This window comes from Carassius auratus, unplaced genomic scaffold, assembly GCF_003368295.1.
Source record: "Carassius auratus strain Wakin unplaced genomic scaffold, ASM336829v1 scaf_tig00216727, whole genome shotgun sequence".
Lineage (NCBI taxonomy): Eukaryota > Metazoa > Chordata > Actinopteri > Cypriniformes > Cyprinidae > Carassius > Carassius auratus.
The window spans coordinates 80,001-100,824 of NW_020528709.1; the positions used below are offsets into that span (position 1 = coordinate 80,001).

Sequence of the window (20,824 nt, forward strand, 5' to 3'; positions counted from 1 at the left end):
ACCGTTACAAAATGACGGGCACGCGCATGTCACGCACTTCACTCAGAAAGTGACGTGCGCAGCTAGTTTAAGATTTAAATGTTAATTTGTCCCGTACTCTCTTTCATTAACAAACATCATCACCATTTGCTAAGTAAATTGTTTATTTTATTGTTCTTAAACTGATGGCATATATATATATATATATATATATATATATAATTATTTTAACATGCTTGATTAATTTTTTTGTATATTTCCCAAAGAATATGCTGTTCAAATGGTATCTTAATAATAATAATACATCTAGTGCAATAATATTAAAAGTTATCTTAAGACCAGCTGACCACGACGCTACAACGTCCCCAATGGGACTAACTAGCGACGTCTTTTGAGTACGTGCCCACGACGTTTCTGGGAAGTTAGCCAAGATTTTAAAAAATGGAACTTTACCACGACGTCCTCACAACGTTGCCATAAAGTAATGTCGCGCTGACCAAATGACGACTAACTGGCGACGTCCTCACAACGTTCTGTGTTTGCTGGGGAGTCTCATCCTTGGGACACAGACTCAGAAAACACTAGTTTATTAGTAAATAATTCAAATATATTTGTACTATTTCCCTCTGTCACATTCATGGTAATTTTGCGGTGCTTTGGGACATCTTTTGAACTCAGTTTGAACGCAGAACTGTTTATCTGCGCTGATAGATTATTTGATATGAATTTGGATCAGCATAGGCTACATTTGTGAACGCACCTTTACTGCAATGTCACGTGTCTTACAGGCTGCAATTTACAATCGCAACTTCATTGTGCTATTAATCCTTTCAAGCCGATTTTCACTAAATTGATCAGCTCCCGACAGCATTGGGTGTTTTATTAATGGTGAGTATAATTATTTAAAACAGTCGTCTATTACGATGTCTCTGTAAATAAAGCAGCATGAATACAAAAAATGAAACCATCAACAGAAATACTGAACACTTATTACCCTCCATGTTTAAAAATACAAGCGCAGCTGTTTAGAGGTTAATGATATCACATAATTTATTTGTATTTTGGAATAGATGTGTGAATGGTGCTTTTCCGGAAAAAAAGATGAAATGTCGTTGACTGTGTGAACAGCGCATTTTTGAATTTACCGGTAAAGTCGTTCCAGTAATTTTAGGAAATTTACTGGTATTACTGTGTGAAAGAGGCTAATGGCTGGATGTCTAAGTGGTGCCCACGGAATAACATAGGTTTCATAGACAATTGGACGAGCTTTTGGGGCAGACCTGACCTGTTGAAAAGAGATGGTCTTCATCCCTCCTGGGGTGGCGCCACTCTTCTCTCTAGAAATATGGCAAATAGTCTTAGGGTTTATACTTGACTAACTGGGGCCCAGGTAAGGAAGCAGACAGACTGGCTAAACCGACCGTCTGCTAGCTGCCTCACGTTACAGAGGTCAGCTAATTCTCAGCACATAGAGACTTTTTCACCTAGATATCACACTATAGAGACTGTGTCTGTTCCCCGAACTAGAAAATACAAAAAAAAAAAACTTCCAAATCAAGTTAAGATTAACAATTTAATTGAGGTTCAACAAATAAAAAAACAGATGCAATATGGATAAACAAATGATAAAGCTTGGCTTATTGAATATCAGAACCCTTTCTACGAAAACACTTTTTGTAAATAATATGATCACTGATCATAATCTATCTGTGGTCTGTTTGACAGCAACCTGGCTAAAACCTGATGATTACATTATTTTTAAATGAGTCCACCCCCCAAGATAACTGTTATAAACATGAGCCGCGTCTAAAAGGCAAAGGGGGAGGTGTTGCTTCAATTTATAACAACGTTTTCAGGATTTATCAGAGGGCAGGCTTCAAGTATAACTTGTTTAAAGTAATGGTGCTTCATATAACATTATCCAGAGAAACAAATGTTAATGATAAATCCCCTGTTATGTTTGTACTGGCTACTGTATACAGGCCACCAGGGCACCATACAGACTTTATTACAGAGTTTGGTGATTTTACATCCGAGTTAGTTTTGGCTGCAGATAAAGTTTTAATAGTTGGTGATTTTAATATCCATGTTGATAATGAAAAAAGATACATTGGGATCAGCATTTATAAACATTCTGAACTCTATTGGGGTTAGACAACACGTTTCAGGACCTACTCATTGTCGAAATCATACTCTAGATTTAATACTGTCACATGGAATTGATGTTGATAATGTTGAAATTATGCAGCCAAGTGATGGTATCTCAGATCATTATTTAGTTTTGTGCAAACTTCATATAGCCAAAATTGTAAATTCTACTTCTTGTTGCAAGTATGGAGGAAAAATCACTTCTACCACAAAAGACTGCTTTTTAAGTTATCTTCCTGATTTATCCAAATTCCTTAAGATATCCAAAACCTCAGAACAACTTGATGATGTAACAGAAACTATGGACTCTCTCTTTTCTAGCACTTTAAATACAGTTGCTCCTCTATGCTTAAGGAAGGTTAAGGAAAACAGTTTGACACCATTGTATAATGAGCATACTCGCACCCTAAAGAGAGCAGCCCAAAAAATGGAACGCAGCTGAAGGAAAACAAAACTAGAGGTATTTCTTATTGCTTGGCGGGAAAGTAACCTATCCTACAGAAAAGCATTAAAAACTGCTAGATCCGATTACTTTTCTTCTCTTTTAGAACGAAATTAACGAAAAATAAAGCAAATAAATAAAATAAATAAAGTCAACAAGTGTTGACATTTCCCAACACCACAGCAATAATGACTTTATGAACTACTTTACTTCTAAAATCGATACTATTAGAGATAAAATTGCAACCATTCATCCGTCAGCTACAGTATCGCATCAGACAGTGCACTATAGACCCCCTGAGGAACAGTTCCACTCATTCTCTACTATAGGAGAGGAAGAATTATATAAATTGTTAAATCATCTAAACCAACAACATGCATGTTAGACCCTATACCATCTAAGCTCCTAAAAGAGGTGCTTCCAGAAGTCATAGATCCTCTTTTGACTATTATTAATTCCTCATTATCATTAGGATATGTCCCCAAAACCTTCAAACTGGTTGTTATTAAGCCTCTAATCAAAAAAACACAACTTGACCCCAAAGAACTAGTTAATTATAGACTGTATAATTATAGATCTCGAATTTCCCTTTTCTGTCCAAGATACTAGAGAAGGTGGTATCCTCATAATTATATTCCTTCTTAGAGAAAAATGGTATATGTGAGGATTTCCTGTCAGGATTTAGACCATATCATAGTACTGAGACTGCTGTCCTTACAGTTACAAATGATCTTATCATCTGATCGTGGTTGTATTTCTCTATTAGTTTTATTGGATCTTAGTGCTGCGTCTGACACAATTGACCACAACATTCTTTTGCGTAGACTTGAACACTTTGTTGGCATTAATGGAAGTGCATTAGCATGGTTTGAATCGTACTTATATGACCGCCATCAGTTCGTAGCAGTGAATGAAGATGTATCATATCGATCACAAGTGCAGTATGGAGTACCTCAAGGCTCAGTACTAGTGCCACTACTCTTCACGCTTTATATGTTACCCTTGGGAGATATCATCAGGAAACATGGTGTTAGCTTTCACTGTTATGCTGATGATACTCAGCTCTATGTTTCTTCACGGCCCGGTGAAACACACCAACTTGAAAAACGAATGGAATGGATAGTCGATATAAAAAACTGGATGACGAGTCATTTCTTACTGCTAGATTCTGAAAAAAAACAGAGGTGTTAATTATATGACCTAAAAACTCTGCTTGTAATAACCTAGAACACTGTCTAAGACTTGATGGTTGCTCTGTCAATTCTTCGTCATCAGTTAGGAACCTAGGTGTGCTATTTGATCGCAATCTTTCCTTAGAAAGCCACGTTTCTAGCATTTGTAAAACTGCATTTTTTCATCTCAAAAATATATCTAAATTATGGCCTATGCTCTCAAAGTCAAATGCAGAAATGTTAATGCATGCCTTTATGACGTCAAGGTTAGATTATTGTAATGCTTTATTGGGTGGTTGTTCTGCATGCTTGGTAAACAAACTACAGCTAGTCCAAAATATAGCAGCAAGAGTTCTTACTAGAACCAGGAAGTATGACCATATTAGCCCGGTCCTGTCAACCCTGCACTGGCTCCCTATCAAACATTGTATAGATTTTAAAATATTGCTTATTACTTATAAAGCCCTGAATGCTTTAGCACCTCAGTATTTGAATGAGCTCTTTTTACATTATAATCCTCTACATCCGCTACATTCTCAAAACTCAGGCAATTTGATAATACCTACAATATCAAAATCAACTGCGGGTGGCAGATCCTTTTCCTATTTGGCTCCTAAACTCTGGAATAACCTACCTAACATTGTTCGGGAGGCAGACACACTCTTGCAGTTTAAATCTAGATTAAAGACCCATCTCTTTAACCTGGCTTACACATAACATACTAATAAGCTTTTATTATCCAAATCCGTTAAAGGATTTTTAGGCTGCATTAATTAGGTAAATCGGAACCGGGAACACTTCACCACTTTACATAACACCCTATGTACTTGCTACATCATTAGAAGAATGGCATCTACGCTAATATTTGTCTGTTTATCTTTTATTCCGAGGTCACCGTAGCCACCAGATTCAGTGTGTATCCAGATCAGAGGGTCACTGCAGTCACCCGGATCTAGTACGTATCCAGACCAGATGGTGGATCAGCACCTAGAAAGGACCTCTACTGCCCTGAAAGACAGCGGAGACAAGGACAACTAGAGCCCCAGATACAGATCCCCTGTAAAGACCTTGTCTCAGAGGACCACCAGGACAAGACCACAGGAAACGGATGATTCTTCTGTACAATCTGACTTTGCTGCAGCCTGGAATTTAACAACTGGTTTCGTCTGGTCAGAGGAGAACTGAAAACGTCTTTGTCTGTGACTCAAATAATGGAGGTCTGTGGTCACCAGCTCAAAGAGTATGCACAGAGAATTCCAAATTAAGCAATTCCCCATCGTAAATACACATTGATGACCTAAGACATTAAACGAATGGTTTGTGTGTGAAAACAAACAGTATTTATATAGTTTTTATCTCTTGTACACAACCACGTTCCTGATCTGAGGGCGCTCGTGCTTCCTGGTGTGTGACGTGTGCGTGCATTCTGGCTTATTCTGCACTAAAAACGATATAAATACTGTTCGTTTTTTCACACAAACCGATCTTTTCGTGTGTAAGGTCATCAATATATATACTTATAATAATTAATAATAATCATTCATTACATTTATATAGCGCTTTTCTAGGCACTCAAAGTCACGCATAGTCAGGGGGTATCTCCTCATCCACCTCCAATGTGCAGCATCCACCTGTATGATGCGACGGCAGCCACATTGTGCCAGAACGCCCACTACACACCAGCTTACTGGTGGAGAGGAGACAGAGTGATGAAGCCAATCTGCAGATATGTGGATTATTAGGAGGCCAATGGGTGAATTTAGCCAGGATGCCGAGGTCACACCTCTACTCTTTTTGAAAGACATCCTGGGATTTTTACTGACCACAGAGAGTCAGGACCTCGGTTTAACGTCTCATCTGAAGGACGGAGTCCCCATCACTACACTGGGGCGCTAGGACCTACACAGACCACAGGGGCGAGCACCCCTGGCCTCACTAGCACCTCTTCCAGCAGCAACCTAGTTTTCTCAGGAGGTCTCCCATCCAGGTAATGACCAGGCTCAGACCTGCTTAGCTTCAGTGGGAAACCAGTCTTGGACTCCAGGGTGATATGGCTGCCGGCTAAATGATGGGGAATTGTGTATGCTCTGTGCATTCTCTTTGAGGTGGTGACCATAGACCTCCATTATTTGAGTCACAGACAAGAACGGTTTGACCTAAAAATATCAAAATGGGAACTACTGAGGAAACAAAGACACCTACAATTGGATGTCCTCGAGGTAAGCTAAAACATATCAAAATTTTATTTGAGAGGGAACGATCCCTTTAAAAATGGTTGTTTATGCTACTAAAAACACCTATTGAAGGATGTATGAATGTCATTGTCATGTCATTCCCCCATCAAAAAAAAAAAAAAATCGACATTAATCGTCATTGTGACAAAAATCTATGGACATTCAAATAAATGTAAGGACGTTCATACAAAGCATTGTACCGGTTCAAATGCGCTGCGCTTTGATGATTTTTGTTTAGAACAATGCAAATTGCTAATGTTCCTTCAAAAATCCAAGCGATTACAAATAAGGGTGTCTGTGTGTGTGCTCAACTAAGGTAAGAGTATGTATGTAAAAAGGTAATTTACCCAGTCGTAAAGTTCTGGAAATTGAAATGTCCTTGGATGTGCTTGGATTTTACTTGAAGGTGTAAGAACCCTGGTGTACCATTCTCTGAAAAAAAATGTTCTGACTTGAGACTGCGCCAATGTCACATGACCGTCACGTGTGGCATCAAAGTTCTGCGAGAGTGTTTCGAGAGCAGCCGGCTGACTCAGCTGCTGCAGTTTCTCCAGATTGACTGCAGGAGCACCGATGATAACACAGCTGGTCTCGATTGGCCAGATCCACCACACGAAAATGATAACGTGTTCGGGGTTTATTCAACATTTGCAGTTCCAATAATGGCCACAAATCTGTGTTTTTAGAATGGTAAAAGCCTTTTTAATGTAGTTTCACTGTTGTATTGAGTCTCGTTTATTATACAAAACAGATCAAAGCATATATACCCCACTGTATTAGCATTTAAACAGTATATGATCATGTTGAACTTTTATTCTTGAAAATATGGCGCCGTATTAAGCAGTAAAAAAGTGTCTGTTGCTCATGAAAACGTTCTGAAACATATGCTTATTTGACAATTCTGCATTTCATTTACTTCATCTGTGATAAGTATGCACCTTGGGTCTGAGAGTAATGCAATTTAAATTTTCTGTATGTATGTACTGTACATGTGGAAGAATTGACAATAAAGTAGACTTGTCTTGACTTAACTTAATTTTAACTGCTGGTTTCGTCTGGCAAGAGGAGAACTGGCCAACCGACTGAGCCTGGTTTAACCCAAGGTTTTTTTCTCCATTCTGTCACTGATGGAGTTTTGGTTCCTTGCAGTTGTCGCCTCTGGCTTGCTTAGTTGGTGACACTTAATTTACAGCGTTTTTGTTGACTTGATTGCAAATGATTGCACAGATACAATTTAAACTGAACTGAGCTGGATGATGACATTTTTCAATTCAATGATGAACTGCCATTAACTGTCATTTTGCATTATTGACACAGTGTTTCCTAATTAATGTTGTTCAGTTGCTTTGACACAATCTGTTTGGTTTAAAGCACTATATAAATGTCTTGACTCGACACGATAAGGATCATTTAACAGATTTTAAATATAGAAATGCAATAGTGTATTATATGTATGCTAGGTTAAAAAGATGGTCTTTAATCTAAATTTAAACTGACAGCTAATGACAGTGTCGAGCGTTTAAACCTTTGTATTATAATTATTATTTAACCTCCAAAAATATTCATAGTTTAATAAAAACCCTGAAAATGTGCCTCTCTCAAATGTCACATTTTAGTTTTTTTTTTTTTTTTGTCTTTCATTTCCTTTTTTTCTGTTTTGTGCAGCTTCAGGGATTGGTCTTCATAGGACTTAATTCTTTCTTACTGTCCGCAGGAAACAGGATTTCCCTGAGACCAAATTTCAGACCTCTAAAGCTTATACATCCCATTTCCTTTTTGCTGAGCTTCATTTTCTCTAGAAATGCCATTGTGTTTCCATCCTACCAAATCAGCATTTCCACAGTTTAGAAAAAACATAAAAAGCATCCATTTTCACTGTGTGTGTTTTCTTCTTTGGGCAGCTTTTCAACATCAATTGTTGAATAAATTTTCAATATCAATTCCCAGAGCTGACTGGAAGGGAAGGCACAGCTCTCAAATCAGTAACACACCTGTCTTACGCTTGGCATCATTACTTGTGTGCATGCCAGGTTTGTCCTTACCAGTCCAAAAAAGATACAAAGCAAACACAAGCAACGTGTGTGACCACTCATTTAAGACTTTAGAGACTGACTCTTTAATTTGTGAAATCTGTGAATTAACTTAACTCTTAAGAATGAAGTGCTTAATCTACTCGTTATTCTGGTCACATAGACAAATCATTCACAGACTGATTTCTATCATTTTTCTTCTTTCTTTTGAATAGTCTAATCAATTTGCACTTCTAAATTGTACAGGCTTAAACTCTAGTTGTTGAACTAAGTCAAATCAAGTCAAGATCAGTTTACAAGTGAGATGCTCCACACAGTTTTTGCGAAGGATTAGGATAAAGATATATACTCACTATGCCTCTGCATCATGTAGTTGCTGGCCTGTATATTCAGTCCTTATCCATCTGTCAAATGTGTGTGTGTACTTAGAGATTGACTGGTAGGGCACATATGAGTTTATTGAAAACAGGCATAAAAAATGTATACTTGTGTAACAAATGTAATTTGCCACCCCTGGGATACCTTCTTGCCACCCCTGTTGCCACCCCATTTATAAATCAGATAATATGTTTTAAGTATATTTTATGTTCTTAGCCTACACGTTGAAGGCCAAGGAGACCTGCACCAAACTCCTCTCAAACAGAAATTGCTGATTTAGAATCCCCTCCCCCCACAGTCACAATGGTTTCACCCATCACCAGCATGACAGGGACCCCCACGACATTTAACCAATCAGTGGCAGCAGGGCAGCCTGGGCAGGCTGCACAGTGCATCTGTCTGCAGTATGCAGTGTCTCAGAGAAGAGAGGATGACAAGCAGTTAGCAGTTTAGAGATAAGAGGTAGCAGAAGATAAGAGGTAGAGTTTAGTGGTAAGTTTGACACCAAATTGAAAAATTCCATAAGCAGACAGTTATCCCTCCAACATCCACATTGTTACGTTATTTACATCCACAATACTTTGTTGTCTCATCAAATTGTCTATGATTATCAGGTCAGATAAGGGTCTAACGTTAGTCTAGCTTGGGTTTTTAAACTACTGCTGTCACAAAATTGGCATGCGTCCACTTTTCCAGCATCTATGACTAACCAATTTTGAAAAATGGTTGACATTCCAAATTAAACTGAGATATCTAAGCGGTGTCATAACTTCACTGAGTCTTTATTGAATCAAAGGGAAATGTTTTGACAAGTCATGGTTATCATTGCAACAATCCTGCATTATAATCTTGTTTCAATCCAGACAACCTAAATCTATTGATGGCTTATGCTGTACGACTAAATCTGTCCATATTTCCTGAAAACTCATTAGAAGACATAATTTGAGCGGGTCTTTTTTATCTCCTGTGGAGCATACCCCCAAACCACACAACATTTGCTTTTTCACACAGAAAGGGTCCACAATTCACAGATTAAGACCCACACCATCCAAAACCTCATGCCACCCCTTTGCCACCCCAGGGTTAAACTAAAATTTTACTTTCTTAACAGCAGCTATGTCAAGGCCACGGGCAAAACAGAGAAACAAATAGACACAATTAGAATAGCTGCTGTTTCAACGAAGTAAAATTAATTAGAATAAGAATGTGCGTTTGATCAGATATAACTGCAGTACAAAATTATGAGATGCATTATTCGAATGCTTGGCGAAAGAGATGTGTTTTTAATCTAGATTTAAACAGAGAGAGTGTCTGAACCCCAAACATTATCAGGAAGGCTATTCCAGAGTTTGTAAGTCAAGCTCTACCTCCTTAGTGGAATTTGCTATCCTAGGAACTACCCAAAGTCCAACGTTTTGTGACGTTTTGTGCAGCGTGATGGATTGCTTGTTAGTTACGCAGGAGCTAAACCATTTAGGGCCTTATATGGAAGTAATAATACTTTTTAACTGATACAGAACTTATAGGTATCCAGTAAAGAGCCTGTAAAACTGGGATAATATGATCATATTTTCTTGACCTGGTAAGGACTCTAGCCGCTGCATTTTTATGAGGTCATGAATGCATGAACTAGCTTTTCTGCATCAGAAACAGCATATTTCAGCTATGAAATATGCCAAGCAAATTTCATAGCTTGGTAATGTTTCTAAAGCCCCTTTTCACATTGCATGTCAGACCTGGCAAATAGCCGGAATATTGCCGGGTCGCATTCTGTGTGAAAGCAAACACGTTCCGGGATTGATTCCGGGACTGATCCCGGGTCAGGGACCTAGTTACATTGCCGGGTTCAGTCCCAGAATGAGCTCTGTCTGAACAAAAGCCAGAACTAATGCTGTGTCGTAGTGATGACACACATTATCGCGTGACTCTTTTACCAGGTGTTTTGAAGGAAGATCAACATTTGAGATGAAAAAATATGTGCAAACTTTAACGAAGCAGAGATCAACTAGTTCCATACTTTCCGCCTAACGTTTTCGACTCGTACATTACATGTCACACCGATGTCACGTGTCATTACGGGACCTTTACAGGTTGTGTGAAAACACACACATATTCCGGGTAATCACTGGCAGTGTGAAAGTTGCCGGGACACATTACCCATGTATTTGCCGGAATTGCAGTGTGTAATGGGTTTAAGATGAAAAAATGCTGTTATTGTAACATGGGAAATATGTTTTTCAAAAGACACATTGCTGTCTAATATAACACCCAGATTTTTGATTGTAGAGGAAGTAACAGTACATGTGTCTAGTTGCAAACTGTAATCTACAAGATTCTGTGTACTTTTTTGTCCAATAATTAATGTCTCTGTCTTATCAGAATTTAATATGAGAAAATTATTGTTCATCCAATCTTTTACATTTTTAACACACTCTGTTAGCTTAGATAATTTAGAAGTTTCATCTTGTCTTGTTGAGATATATAGTCGAGTATCATCAGCATAACAGTGGAAACTAATCCCGTATTTTCTAATAATATTACCAAGGGGCAACATGTATATTGAAAATAGAAAAGGACCTAGGACAGAACTGGTGATAAATGAGATGACTCCCCATTTAAATAAACAAAATGGTAGCGATCAGACAGGAAGGATCTAAACCATCTTAGAGCCTGTCCTTGAACACCTGTATAGATTTTGTAATCTATCTATGAATATGTCATGATCTATGGTGTCGAACGCAGCATTAAGATCAAGTAAAACTAGTAATGAGATGCAGCCTTGATCTGACACAAGAAGCAATTAATTTTGTAACAAGTGCAGTTTCTGTGTTATGGTGGGGCCTGAAACCTGACTGAAATTCTTCATGCAGATATTTTCTTTGCAGGAAGGAGCTCAACTGAGCAGATACGACTTTTTCTAAAAAAAATTCTAAAATTTTTGACATAAATGGAAGATTTGAAATGGGCCTATAATTAAAGTTGATGCTGTTCATAACTTATTATCATGTGTTTCCTGTGTCAGACCATCACTTGGCGACCATTCCTCCCCCACCACCCAACCACATGACAGGATACATAAGATTAGGAGAAAGGTGTATATAAGCTTCAAGCACTTCAAACACAGACTGGATTTTCTATGCTTGGAATGCAAGTTCAAGGACAGACATGAAGAAATATGACATTCCTTTGTTTTTGTTGCTCTCTTTATATGGTGCTTTACAGCCTTCAGTTCAAACAGGTATGCCACTGATTTTCCATGTTTATTAATTGCAATTGCAACTGCCAAGTTACATTAACATACTAATTATTTTGTTGTGTCCTTGTTCAGTAACTTCTCATGCTATTCAGATTAATTTATGCTAATCACTATTTTATCTAATATAAAACTCTGTTGTTGGTAAAATTATAAAATATGTTCAAGATATATACAAATTTTTAATGTGAGCAAAAATTTTAGCTACTCTGTTTTAGATGAAAACAGCATTGTTCAAAGCTACAAGCCCAAAGGATTTAGCAGAGTTCTCATTTATGTTTAATCTCACAGTGTTTTATTACCTTTAATAAAATGTATCCCTGATGTTATTGCAAAAATTCTCTGGAATAAATAAAATATTAAATAAATTTGACAACTAGACATAAAGTAAGGATATAGAGCAGATGTCGGCAACTGTTTGGTCATGAGGTGCCTTTTTTCTGGTTAATCACTGTGCCACTGTGTTATAATAAATAAATAAATGCTTTATTTATACACAACAATTTTTAAAGTTCAGGTAAAATTTACAGTTCATAGTGGAAACCTGATGATCCATGTTACCCCGACATAACATGATTAATTACTTGATTACTTATATCATACTGCATGATAAATAAAATGCATAAAGAATGTAAAACAAAGAAATTGTTTTTAAAATTGTAATAAGTATGTGTGTTTACAAAAAATATTTTTTTTATTTTTTTTTGAGAGTGTAAAAATGCAGAAAGTTTTCTGTGAGGGCTAGGTTTAGGTGTAGGGTTGGTGTAGGGCAATAGAAAATACAGTGTGTACAGTATAAAAACCCTTATGCCTATGGGGAGTCCGTACAAGGATAGTGAACCAGACTGTGTGTGTGTGTGAATGTTGTAGTTTGCAGATCTAGAAATCAAATCTATCTATCTATCTATGTTTATTTCTTTATTTTCTGAAAGCTAAGATATAAAAATGTAGAAAAAACTGTAGGCTTGCATGCACTCGTTTGCACAGTGTGAATGAAGCAAAACATCATGCAACACTTTCCCCTGAACATAATGTGCCAAATCCTGTTGAAAAATCATGTTGATTTATTTAATTAGCATGGGCTGTGATAAAAAAAGGGAGAGCTATACTAATACTAAGAGTATATTTGGTTCGAATAGATAATATTATAGTATAGGCGATAAATATGTGGCTATGTTACATCTCTCCTTTGAAGCTCTTGTGTTTTTTTTTCCTTTTCCATCTCTCCTGTCCTTGTTGATTACTCACTAAAAACTCCAACAGATCATGTTTTCATTCTATTTCATTCATGCTAAGTCTTATATTGACCTAACAAAGTGTGTCTAACAATGATGTCTAAGGAGTTTTTTTTGTCGTTTATTTTTTTTTTTTTTAAATGAGGTTTCCTATTAATGGCATATTGTTCATTCAGAATGATTTACGAAGGTGGAAAATGCATGACAATAAGAGGCAGATTTATTGTATGAACCAGTCACAGCCATTAGAAAGTAATATCCAATCATATCACGGTGGATGTATTGCCTCCTTTAATGTGACTTTCCCTCATTCATTCTTAATTAACCCCACCAAACTCACCGCAGGCTTTAGGGGGTATGCCATCCCAATGGGCTCAGGGGTGGTAACAGAGAAGAATAAAGCTTATTTATTCAGCTTTCGGAAGATGTATAAATCTCAATTTAAAGAAAAAATTACACTTAAAACTGGTTTTCTGGACCAGGGTCACATATCATACAAACATGATATGCTCAGCCCTACCTTTGCCCACTCTCTTGTATCCAAGATGCAGCATTCTGCTTGGAAGACCTTCTCTGAATCAACATATTTAAAAATACTCTGCAGGCTGGCTGCCATATGAGCTATGTTTTACTCTAACACACACACACATACACACACACACACAATTTGTAATACATTTCTAAAACTGAATCATAACATAAACGCTCTCAAGTTCCCTGATTTTTTTTTTAACTAATCGACATATTGAATCCTCTTTACCATCTTCATTAACACTAGAACTACCAAGGCAGTCATTTTGACCGTTTTAAAGATTTGCAATGTAATAACTTTGTTGAAATAAAATCCATATAACTACAGTTCCATGACTTTTCTTAAATTAATGTAAATTTTATTTTAACATTGTTATTTTATTAAAATTACAAAACACAAAAGAGTTCTGAGTATTTCTACCTTGAATGGCCATAGCGGTCAATTTGACAGCACATATTTACAGGCGTTGTATCTCCTCAGCGCTTTTTCCCACCGTTAAAGATGTGCGTAGCTGTTGCCTAGCAACCTTTTTCTGGCAGTTTTGTATGCTTTTGCTAAGCTAAAACTTAGCTTTACCGTCAAAATGGCAACAAGAAAGAAAATGACTGTCACTGAGGTTTTATCCTTGCTTGAGAACATTGATGATGCAGAGTCTGATGGAGGAGCAGAGAGCGATGTCTCTTGGTCTCTTGACAGTTCGTCTGACACTGATTCTGAGAGTGATTCAGAGTTTATTATCTGTCCTAATATAACAGAACTATTTATTCATTCTAGATTTCATTAGAGGCTGCATACAATTGTTTCCGATTCGTGTGGTCCAAACATTTCCGATAATGCTAAAGGATTGTAAACTCCAAAAGCCAAATGTATTGAATAAAGACAGAAGTAATCATTTCCAAAATTCACAATATGTTTTTATCTAACGAAATATTCTGCTTCATTTTATATTTGTTGACATTTTGACTTTCAAAAACAACATTTTAACTGCGGTGAAAAACTTAGATCTCCAGCTTGCCGGATGCAAATTGCGGAAAGGAAATTGCGGCATGCACTTTTGTGGGAGGTCTAGTAGCTCTTACACAATAATATCACGAACATATTATATTATGTATGCTTAAATTACCCCAGATTTTTCATAAAACATGACCATAGAAGCTTTGAAGTAAATATAACATGACAAAAATGACATTCACTGCTGTCTGGTATGAACAGTCAAAATGACCGCTATTGGCAGTTCTAGTAGTTATAGAATTCCGGTAGTGCTAGTGTTAAAAATGGAATTGGAGAAACTGCACTGCCTGGCACTTGCCCTCATCTTGTGTGTGTCCAAGGAATAATTCAAGCTTCTCCCCTGGTGTTGTCTGCATCTGACAAGTCTAAGCACTGCTGCTTCAACAGCGTGCAAAGCTTGTGGGAGGGTCAGGTCGGACATTGCTTGCCTGAGTTACAGCAATTTCCTGTTTCACGGTTAAACATTAAATTATGTCATGTCACCAGGGACACAGCCCTTGACGAAAACTCAACATCTTCACAATTTAACGTCACAAAGGTCTTATGATGACCGTCACCAAATTTGAAGATAATCCGACTAAAACTGTAGGAGGAGTTTGTCAAAGTATGAAAACTGCACAAAATTCATACAGGAAATTCAAAATAACTTACTTGCTGTTAGGTTTTGGATTTTGTCCCAAGATACTTTTTTTTGTAGGTAATGGAGTGTTACACTTATGTACCGATTTTCTTGCATGTACGTGAAACATAGCTCAAGGCGCACTCTGTTGAAATTTAACAGGAGCATGTTTAGGTCCTCAAAAATGCAATTAATTTCTGAGAAGAACAAGACCAAGAACAAGAAGAAATATAGCTGCAAGCAACAATGGCGGGCTCAAGTCATCAGTGCAAATGGCATTTACAGTAACCCTCTGGCAATCAAGTTTTAAGGGATACGGCAGTTAAAGGGTTAATCCGACCCATCTAGACTTTGAAATCACATACACAGAACAATATATATTACTTTAATAACACTTTATTTTAATATATATAAAAAATGTATAAGGTGTGCATCTTAGCTGACACCTAAATGAACACATTACAATTGTTTTATGACTGCAAGTCTTTCTCCTCAAATGCTATTGAGCTTCAAATTTGCGTTTGAGCCCATGTGAAAAAGTAGCATAACTTACATATGACTTACAGTTTGTTTTAATAATTATCAAACATTCAGTTTAATTGTGCAGACTCTCGAAAGTCCAATGTCAAGCCGACTTTATGCCTGTTTTTGTTTTGTTTTTTACTTTCTTGAGTTTTCTTTTCTCTGTGCCGGATTGCTGATGTCTTTTACACGGGCATAGATGTCCATCCATCAATTACGAACATTCAGCCGCAAACATGAGGTGTGAGCTGTCGCGAGCGCGGATGGGAGAATGGCGCATGTTTTTTTGAGCAACTGGGATGGTGCCCCCTCTGGGAGTTGGTGCCCTACGAAGACTGCATACTCTGCATATAGGGAGCAGCGGTACTATCTGGAAGATATATTCCTCAAACCGTCGTACAAGAGGAGGTGATGCTAGTCCTTCAAGAATCACTCAAAACCTCTGTTCATAAAGCCTATATATAAAGTCTTAATATATAGTATTCCACAATATGTCGTGCTATTCTAATTAAGTCATTATTTGGGATCTTTTACGTCTCTCAGAACCTGACACATTGTAATTCTGAGACTCCAGGAAAGTTGCAGTTCTGGAAAATGGTGGCACTGTAGTATAAATGCTCCCTGACAGTGTCACACCTAATTCTTTACTTTAATTCTTAATTCATTTGCAGTTTACGTGTTTCTGTTCTTCTCCACCTGTTTTTTTTTTCTGACCCTTCTGACCCAGTAAGCATTTTGCTGTCCAGTGGTCATGTCTTTGCAATTAATGTAGTGATCTAATTTTGAATATTTCTCATGAGGATCTAATATTTTAAAATTTTGTTTTTTTGTTTTTTCAGTCTGAGTGAAATGTCTTTTTTTTTTTTTTTGCTCATTTTTTTTTCTCTTCCAGTCTTCATGGTCAACTACGTATATATCGCACTCGTTGCCTTCTCTAGTGCAGCTCAACCAATTCACATCCCATTCGTCAATATTTGTGATATCACATATCCCGGAAAATTCTAGTTGTATTCCAAACAATTTGTTCGTTGTAGTTTTTAAAAAGTGATTTTTGTTAAATAAAATATCTCCTTTTGAATTGGACTTTCAGCTTTGTAACTTTGCAGAACTTTTTATGCTGAAACAGCAACATTACAGACTAACTAAAGTTGGAAAAGTGAAAAAGCATAATAGCACTTCTTTAATAGGCATTATTAAGCAGATTACAAATACAGCTATAAATATTTTGTTATTGAGCATATCTATAAAGTTCAATCATTATATTTTCATATTTTAAAGATCAATTTATCATTTATAAATTATTGCATTATTTACACACCAGTTATTAAGAAGTTGTCAGTGGTTTATGAGATCATTAAGAAAGTGAAATTAAATGATTAATGAACTATTTTAGTGTAAATATATAAATCTTATTATTTAGACACATGATAATATTTGGTTAGTTTATTAATAACCGCTTTATTAACATATATTCAGGCTGTAATTCATGATAAAGTCAGATTTTTAGAAAACATTTAGTAATTGCCAGCTATCTATTTTTGTGAGCTCATCTAAAGTGAGGACTATTTACACATTTAAAGCATTCACAAAAGAGATTTGAAGAATCATTGGTCTTCCAAACTGAAAAGTTAAACACAACACAGAGGGATAAAGAACACAGAAATATTTTTCAAGATGCAAAAAATTTAACTGTACAGCTGTACACTTGATTAAAAAATTTAATATAAACATATACAATTAATATAAACTTATGCAATTATATATATATATATATATATATATATATATATATATATATATATATATATATATATGTGTGTGTGTGTGTGTGTGTGTGTGTGTGTGTGTGTGTGTGTGTGTGTGTGCGCGTGCGTGGGGTGCCTTTCCCAAACCCATAGCTGCTAATCTGTTAGGAACTCACTTGGTTGGCAATGGGAAAGTGCATCGCAACGAACAACTATGGTTTTGGGAAACGCACCCCAGGTTCTCTAATTAAACATAGCCACAGCACCACCCAGTGGACAAAACCTTTACCCATATTTTATTGCATCTTGAAATACATACATATATGTTTATTTTTATTTATTGATTTTTTTTTTTTTTTTTTAGGAAGATTACAGCCTTTAATCTTCTCAAAATAAAAATGTGCATATAAACCATGAACAATTTAATTATAACTGTATTTATAAAATGCTTACTAATGACTATTAATTTGGGGAGAAGGCTATATAAAGCATGAACTGACTATTTACTAATGCTTAGCTAATGAGTGCAGCTATCATGAAGTGTTACCAATGCATTTACTAATCGTAACAAATGAGACATTATTTTAAAGTGTTACCAAATCCTTAAATAATTTAAAAGTGTTTTGTTATGATTTTATTGACCTATAAGCATTTGTGAAAGTTCTGCTTGCATCACAGTGTAATCTTCATCTGTGAGCTGATGTAAAGATTGTGCGATTATGTAAATTCAGATAAATGTCATGTCACAGGGTGCCAGAGGTCAAATGAGTGTGAAATTATTATTTGCAGCACAAATAAGTACTTTTAGAATTTTCTTTAATTCCTGAAACTGTTAGAAATGGATAAGGCCTAAGAGATTTCTTAAGCTGTAACGAAAACAGCACGATTAGCAACAACAACAACAACAAAAAAGTAAATAACAATTTAAAATGCAGTTTTTTTCTGTTGATTAAAGAGATGTTTAAGTCTCCCTCTCTCTCTCTCTCTCTCTCTCTGTCTGTCTGCCACTCAGCTCATGCCCATCCCCCACTCTCTCTCTCTCTCTCTCTCTCTCTCTCTCACACACACACACACACACACACACACAGTCAGCACTCACACAGAGTGACAGAGTGAGATCAGATGTCTGACAGTTTTTAATTTTCTTTTAATCATACAGTGTTGTAAACTATGCATATTTCCTCAGAATCACTTGTTCTCTAAATGAAAAATGGTTTTGAAATGTTTGGAAGATGCAAATAAAAAATACGAGACAATTAATGATTCCCTTTTTTACTGTCATTTCAAAAAATCACCACGACTAAACCGTTCAAGCTATCAAAAATCCATTCACAATTTAAGTTCCTATTTTTTTTTTACATCGTGTAGACAAAATTTGGTGTGTATAGTGTAACTCTCCTCTGAGCAGTATGCATTCAAATCAAGATACCCGACTTCCTGTTGGTCGTAGCTGATGACTGTGAATTAGAAAGTTGTCCATCTTGATAAGATCAATTTATGTACCGAGTTTGGTGTCTGTAGCTAAAACTAACCCCCCCACTTTTGACAAAAGGTGGCGCTATAGAGTGCCTGCTCCACGCCTATTTATGTGCTGTTGCCAGTTTCTAGTTATCATTAATACTGATATGTGTTTCGACTTTCATGAAATTCAAATCATGTGGTCTGTCTCAAAAAGTCTATGCCAGGGTACTGGAGAGGAGAATTCGGCCGATAGTGGAACCTCGGATCCAGGAGGAACAGTGTGGTTTTCGTCCCGGTCGTGGAACACTGGACCAGCTCTATACCCTTTCCAGGGTGCTGGAGGGTTCATGGGAGTTTGCCCAACCAGTCCACATGTGTTTTGTGGACTTGGAGAAGGCATTCGACCGTGTTCCTCGCGACATCCTGTGGAGGGTGCTCCGGGAGTATGGGGTTGGCGGCTCCCTACTTAGGGCTGTTCGGTCCCTGTACGACCGGAGCAAGAGCTTGGTTCGCATTGCCGGCAGTAAGTCAGACCTGTTCCCGGTGCATGTTGGACTCCGGCAGGGCTGCCCTTTGTCACCGGTTCTGTTCATAATTTTTATGGACAGAATTTCTAGGCGCAGCCAAGGGCCGGAGAGTGTCCGGTTTGGGGACCATACGATTTCGTCGCTGCTTTTTGCGGATGATGTTGTCGTGTTGGCATCCTCAGACCAGGACCTTCAGTGTGCATTGGGACGGTTTGCAGCCGAGTGTGAATCGGCTGGGATGAGAATCAGCACCTCCAAGTCCGAGGCCATGGTTCTCAGTCGGAAAAGGGTGGATTGCCCACTTCAGGTTGGTGGAGAGTTCCTGCCTCAAGTGGAGGAGTTCAGGTATCTTGGAGTCTTGTTCACGAGTGAGGGAAGGATGGAACGTGAGATTGACAGACGGATCGGTGCAGCTTCTGCAGTAATGCGGTCGCTGTACCGGTCTGTCGTGGTGAAGAAGGAGCTGAGCTGTAAGGCAAAGCTCTCGATTTACCGGTCAATCTACGTTCCTACTCTCACCTATGGTCATGAGCTGTGGGTCATGACCGAAAGGACAAGATCCCGGATACAGGCGGCCGAAATGAGCTTTCTCCGTCGGGTGGCTGGGCGCTCCCTTAGAGATAGGGTGAGAAGCTCGGTCACTCGGGAGGAGCTCAGAGTAGAGCCGTTGCTCCTCCACATCGAGAGGAGCCAGCTGAGGTGGCTCGGGCATCTATTTCGGATGCCTCCTGGACGCCTTCCCAGGGAGGTGTTCCAGGCACGTCTCACCGGGAGGAGGCCCCGGGGAAGACCTAGGACACGCTGGAGGGACTATGTCTCCCGGCTGGCCTGGGAACGCCTCGGGGTCCCCCCGGAAGAGCTGGAGGAAGTGGCTAGGGAGAGGGAAGTCTGGGCGTCTCTGCTTAGACTGTTGCCCCCGCGACCCGGCCCCGGATAAGCGGAAGATGATGGATGGATGGATGGATGGATGGATGGTCTGTCTCAAAATTACCTGAAAAATATTCCAGTTTGACATGTTGCCATGGCAACAATATTTTAGATATCAATATACCCACAACAGTTTTACATCGGCTGTGTTTTGTCATTATTCTGATGAAGTTTGAAGCAAATCGAATACAAATAATATGATGAATTCAAAGCATTTTGAAATTGACACACTTCCTGCTGCCAGTTGGTGGCGCTATAACTTTCACTCCTTATATTCACAACTATGCGACTGACATCATAACTTGAACAAACTGTGCCACGCCTGGGTGCCAGCATCTGCGTGCTCCTAAAGGCCACAGATTCCAAGGTGTGTGCAAATTTTCAAGAGTTTTTGAGCATGTTTAAGGTCTCAAAAGACCCCACAACTTTGAGGAAATATATGAATACTAAACCCTAAATAGCCAACTTCCTGTTGGGCGGAGCCTATGACATGCAGTACGAAAGTTGTTTGGTTTGATGAGATCTACATGGGTACCGAGTTTCATGTGTCTACGTGCAAGTATGTATGATATATGGCCCTATGTATTCCAGGGGGCACTGTAGAGCCCC

At 37.9% G+C, this 20,824-nt stretch overlaps 1 protein-coding gene across 1 annotated transcript in view; it reads left to right on the top strand.

Moving 5' to 3' along the window:
- Positions 1 to 11,494: 11,494 nt before the first annotated feature.
- mrc1a (mannose receptor, C type 1a) overlaps positions 11,495 to 20,824 on the top strand; it is a 183,401-nt gene continuing 174,071 nt past the window's right edge. Inside the window, exon 1 of the mRNA XM_026263927.1 lies at positions 11,495 to 11,621. Within this exon, the coding sequence (XP_026119712.1) occupies positions 11,549 to 11,621 (73 nt within the window). The 5' untranslated portion in view covers positions 11,495 to 11,548. The remainder of the gene's footprint in view (positions 11,622 to 20,824) is intronic.